The sequence below is a fragment of the Aegilops tauschii genome, chromosome 7 (genome assembly GCF_002575655.3).
Source record: "Aegilops tauschii subsp. strangulata cultivar AL8/78 chromosome 7, Aet v6.0, whole genome shotgun sequence".
Taxonomy (NCBI): domain Eukaryota; kingdom Viridiplantae; phylum Streptophyta; class Magnoliopsida; order Poales; family Poaceae; genus Aegilops; species Aegilops tauschii.
The window spans coordinates 439,950,391-439,956,343 of NC_053041.3; the positions used below are offsets into that span (position 1 = coordinate 439,950,391).

Genomic DNA, 5,953 nt, shown 5'->3' on the forward strand with positions numbered 1-5,953 from the left:
ACAACTGGGGGTGGTCAGTTTCGCCCTCCACTGTTGCCATATAGCAGTGGCAAGCAAAATTTGGTACCCGTGGCGGATTCCCGCCGACATTCGCCACCAATTTGAGCCCAACTATAAGCCTTTTTCAAGTAGTGGGTGTGGCTCATAGGAGCCGCACCAGAGCGAGACTGAATTAACAACAAAACTGTTTAAAAAATTAATAGCAAAAAGAAGGGGAAAACATTGAATGTTGTACGATCATCAAGTTCCAGTTCAAAGATCAACAAGGGAAAATCAACTTTTGATATCTGGCCACATAAGCCGTAGTGGAGATAACCCACTGTGCCAGGGTGGGGCAACAATGGGAACTGTTCATATAATTGTTATTTATTCAATTTTCATTTCAAGGTGGGCCCTGGCACCCGGGCACCCCTAGCTCTGCCACTGCACGTAAGCCTCTGAAGACCAAGTTTAATGCCATTAAAATTTCGTTTGCACTAACACAGATTGTGGGTTTCCAAGGTGGGTTTGACGTCATATATGAATATTTTCTGCGAGGAGCCTTAGTGACATACTTTGTCACAAATAAAAAAATTATACAATTATTAAATGCAATAAATGTCCCACTTCTAAGGGACACATTCCTTGGGGGGGGGGGGGGGGGGGGGGGGGGGGGGATACAAGTAAAAATGTTACAGATCTCCCAAAATTTGCCAAATACAACATAAGCAAAAAATAACAACATAAGCATTTCATTCGGAAGTGTCGTCGGCAGTGCTCATAAATCCACCCAAGAAGCCAGCGCCATTGCAGCTCCCACATAGAATTTCACGCTTTCCTCTGCCATGTTTTAAATGAACCGACAGAAAACATTGGAAAGTTAGATAATCTAATCCTAATAGAGTATTGTCAGTTAGAGCAAGACTTATTTTACCTGCAAAGCCAGCATAATCCTCCAGCTTTGAATCGGCCACCAAAATGGTCTTCCAAATTCTCCCCACCTCCCTTGCATTGGGTGCATGCGATTGCGCCTGCCATTTGCCATAAGATTGTTACAACCGATTGGAATGAGCTCCTGTGGCATCGATCCACAGAAAATTGATCACGAGAAAAACTCCACCAAAATGCAATGAAGACTCTCAGATCCATTTGAAACATTGTTACACATTGATCGATACGGCATTCAATTTGCACCAAGACCGAATTAATCTTGCTATAGCTGAGCTTTTAACATGCTAAAAGTGCAGGGAGACATAAATTGCTTCAGAATAGATACATTTTTCCAAGAAGTGGTCTACTAAAGTAAAATCCACATTATTGCACTTCCAAGGTTTAACAAGTCGGTTCAGAGAATGATCAAATCATCAAACAACTCACACGTATACTGTATGCATTTGTTGGTAAAATATACTCCCTCTATAAAGAAATATAAGACCTTTTAGATCACTAGAATTAAGCCATGGTAGTACATAGCTATAATGAGTGCTCAGGTAAAATATGATACTACAAAATTCTCGCTTCAGAAGCATGGAACTGGGTCACAGGCACAAAGATTGCTAATGCTAACCACAGTTCACATATCCATTTGGTAAAAGAGTTTAATTTTGTGAGGAAAACAGATTAAAGAGTGATAATAAAAGATTTCCAAGTGTCGTGAGAACACCGTATATCAAACATATGATCACCCTTTATTTATATAACAATGGAGGAAAACCCAACAGTGAAAGGGTCCAAACCCTATCACTTCGGTTTCAGCACTCACTTGTGGAACAAGGAGCTACATGGAGTTGTTGTGTTCTTTGAGCCGAACCTGTGAGAATTTCTTCTCACAGCATATTCTTATAGATTTTGTGGTTTACGCAAACAGTACAACAAAACGAAACAGAAGAAAGCAAAGAAAAATACAGCAGTGTCAAGAGGCACAAGGAGTACCCATTGCCGTCTAGTGTGTGTACTATCTAAAGGCTTGAGCCGAGTCAGTGAACTGGCTATATTTTTTCTTCTTTGCCTTGTGAACCACCCAATTCAGCTCCTCTTTGAATTTCTTCCCGCAAGAATAGAGGATTGGCTCAAGCCCTGTGAAGATGAAGTGATTCCTGGTGTTCCAAATGGCCCAGGAGATCAGAATAACAATCTCTAAGGAAAAAAAAAGCACCTGAAGATGATTTTTAAGCTGACTGAGCTGCTCTTGGATGGTGCCAGCCATGCACCGGCATCCAATTTGGGTATAAGTGTCTCCAGCAAACTTGAGCAACATGGCAGTGGAAGAACATGATCTCTAGTTTCAAGCACCCTTATACCAGACATGACACGAGTGTGATTAGGGATGAAGAAATGTTTTTCTCTGAAGTAAGTAACTGTCTGGTGTTCAACCTATTGCGTATGAGAAGCCAGTAAAAGTTTTGAGTGGGCAGCAAGTACTCCAAAGCCGCTTACTAAAAGCAGGAATAACCTGCACATCTCCCAAAATGAATTGGTATGCCTTAGAGACCTTGTATGACAGAGCACCAGGTGGAAACTGCCACACATCCTATGCATTGAGCTATTTGGACGAGTACTCAACACTAGAGATCTTGTACCCTATGCATCCACATTTCGACATAAGCTATCCCACCTAATCGAAATTAGTAGTTTAGTGCTACTAATCTTATCACCATTTCAAATATTTCTTACCAGACATACTGGTTGTTCCAGATTGCTTTATATGATAGTTATGGGTTGGGTACCTTGTAGTCTAAACTGTAAACAGAAGAAGACGGCTGGCTTACCGTTCCCTTCGCAGGCAGTGCAAACAAGACTGTACGCCTTCTTTTTGGTAGCTTCGGGCTTCTTTTCGTCCTGGTCCTTTGCTGCTGCCTGTGTAGACGAAAAGATTTCAGAATTGAGGTACAATGTTACAATGGAGTAAATTACTGATTCTTTGCATGGTATTGGTATAGCTCCACAGAGGCATGTTAATCATGGAGTAAACTACAGAGGCACGGCATCACAACTCTAGGTGGAACTCATGGTTATGCACCCCCAGTTCAACGGACAGAAAAGTAATTCAAGAATACTGGTAGCAGCATAGGGAGGGAAGAGGGACGGGAAAGGCAGTGCCGCAGACCTTGGCCTTGAGGGAATGGAGCCTGGAGCAGCGAGAGATGGGGCGGAGGAAGAGGACGGGAGGAGGCGAGGCTCTAAGGGCGGCCGGAGGGGAGGTGACGGTGGCCGTGAGGCCGGAGGTGGCCGCCATTCGAGAACGGCGTGTGCGAGGGAGGGAGCTGAGAGTTTGGAGAGTCGAGATGGGCGGCCAACAAGATAGAGGAGAGGAGGCCAATCCACCGCGATAAGGGAGGTGCAGGAGCGAACGGATGGTCGCTGATGGGCACTTTTGGAGTGAAGCTTTGCAGGAGCGACCAAGCCCCAAGGGAAGGGATTGGCGAGAGATATTTGTTGTCCAAGTAAACAGCGAGTTACACCGGGCGTATCGATGGATTTTACGGGAAAACGCCACTGTAAACTGAAAAGCTTTCGCAACTCATTTGTTAGTGTCAGGTCAAAAAAAAACTCATTTGCTAGTGTAAATTTTCTGTTCATGGACGGTCGCGGACATGCGGGTGCTGTCCCCACTTGCATCTCCCGCCGGACGGTAGGCGAAGACATTGAAGGTTGGGAGTGGTTTTGCCCGTTTAATACATCGTCATGCAACTTCGAGGTATGATCTAAACACGTGCATATTTGTGAAAACAAATACGGTTCAGATTTGAAATTGTATTACTCGAATCTTAGTGATAAGGTTTAAGCATAGTAAAGTCATAGCAACGTCAATCTCAAAACGTAGATGACACTAGGCATCGAGACCTAACAAATCTGATAGTTATTACATAATAGATTTTATCCAATTCTCATCCATCTACTTGGTTGGTGGGCATGATAATTTCTCAAGAAAGCTACACTCTCTAAATTGCTATAATGTAAGGCGGTCTCGAATTTTAAGCCTAACTTTGACCATTCAATTTCTAAGACCTTGTTTGGAACTTCATATTAAGTTTGATACCAAGGAATTGGAATTGTGTGTGATCAATACCAACCATTTGGAGGGCGACCGAACTGAAAATCAATCGTGGGCTCAATTCCATGGACAATTAGGAGCACCCCAACCTAATAAAGAGACCCATACATATGAATCCCTTGGAATCACCCTCCTCGTGTTTTTCCTCACTAGACGTCCAGAAGGCCGCTTCTACTGACCACCTTGCTACTCACATCCATCGACCATGCTGCTTTCCGTTCTACCCATCACCTTGCTGCAACTTCCCTGTTGCCAACGCCACCATAACTTCACCACGCTAACACCACCCTCTTCGAGGCACCGCCTCTTCGTCTTTCTGTTGTCGCCACCATCTCCTCGTCTACTCGTCGAATCCTCTCCCCATCAGCGGCACCATCATGCTGGTTGGCCACTATCGAAAAAATAAGAGTAAAATACATTGGAGGTCCTAAAAGCATTCCAAATGTGTCAAGTAGGTCCTAAAAGTTTAAAATTGTTCACCACGAGTCCTAAATGTGTGTAAATCGTTCATCGCGGTCCTAAAAGAATTCCAAGTGTATCAAGTAGGTCCTAAAAGTCGCGCGTAAAATACACATATAAGACCCGCGGTGGACGATTTCAAACTTTTAGGACCTACTTGACACACTTGGGATAGTTTTAGGACCTCTGATGTATTTAAGTTGACCATCCAATAAACACTAATATGGAACTTTTTATCTTTCCTCGCTCTTGTTGTTCGTTGTTGTGTGTCATATTCTGATGTTTAGGAACAAGAGGTGTCAGGTTCTCTTTCGGATAGGCCCTATTAGGAGAAGAAAGGTTGAGGTTACCTTTTTTCTCCAAATGGCTCACATGTTGCATTTGCTCTCAACCGGTAACCTCCTTCGAATCCTTCGTTTACACCCTCTCTGTTGGCATTGGCATTGGTTCTAGAGCAAGGACCTTATTGGCTCAAAGGAGATGAAAGGACTATTCTATTACTAATTGATGACATCGGGGGCTTACTCATCTTCTCCACTATAGATATTGAATGGCATGTTGGTAGGATAGCGGTGGAGGAGGAAAAAGAAGTAGAGTTAGGTTTTGTTGTGTGTAAGCTCTTGATCGAATGTGTGCTCATTCACAACGTATCTTTCTTATCCAATTGCTTCTTCTGAAAATGTGGCGTCGACTAAACTTTTGTATTCTCCCTTCATGGCTCCTCGTGTTGCTACAAATAGAAATTCTTTGGGCCTTGCTCATACAATCCTTCGGGACTAATATTGTACATTCTGACATGGTTTCGCGAACACGTCAAGCTTACCTTGCTACTTGGCAATTCAAAGTCTAAATCCAATCATTAAGACACATTTGGATCCTAGTGGAGATGGTTGAATCGCTAACAAAGACAAGGGGGTTGCGGGCAGGAGGTGAAGGCCAAAATAAGAAGTGTGTCTACCCAGTAAGGAAGCGGATAAAAAGGTGTTGTCATCTATCTTGACTATACCTGGCCATAGGAAACCCGGCCCGACCTGACCCAGCCCAAAAAAGACCGGCCTCACTCGGCCCGGTCTTGCCCACGTGTCGGGGTTGGTCCTAAGATCTAGGGTCGACGGTTGGTCCGGGTCGGGCTTGGGCATGTCATATTCGTGATTTAGGGAAAGGGCCCAGCCCAAGGCCCGACGGGCTATTCCACTAATGGGTCGGGCTTGGGCCTGAAATGTAGGCCCGACGGTCGGGCCAGGGCCGGGCCTAGGTTTTCTGCTACGGGCTTTGTTAGGCCTGGACAGAAGCCCGGCCTAGCCCAACATATGGCCACGTATAATCTTGACTTTCCAGGCGTTGGAAATGAAGACCGAAGTTGGGACTCTTGGGAGCATATAATGTAGTCCTAGGAGTAGACTGGATGAGGAAATCCCCTATTATTTCAACAAGTCTCTAATATGGAACATTGTTTTTTCC

General features: G+C 44.3%; 1 protein-coding gene across 1 annotated transcript; it reads right to left on the reverse strand.

Moving 5' to 3' along the window:
* Positions 1–486: 486 nt before the first annotated feature.
* On the reverse strand, positions 487–3,389 carry LOC109766185 (protein BUNDLE SHEATH DEFECTIVE 2, chloroplastic). The gene is made up of 4 exons (XM_045230620.2): positions 3,086–3,389; positions 2,748–2,835; positions 914–1,010; positions 487–819 (listed from the first exon to the last, which is right to left on the reverse strand). The coding sequence occupies exons 1-4, from the start codon at positions 3,212–3,214 to the stop codon at positions 732–734; spliced, it is 402 nt and encodes a 133-aa protein (XP_045086555.1). The 5' UTR covers positions 3,215–3,389; the 3' UTR covers positions 487–731.
* Positions 3,390–5,953: the final 2,564 nt, after the last annotated feature.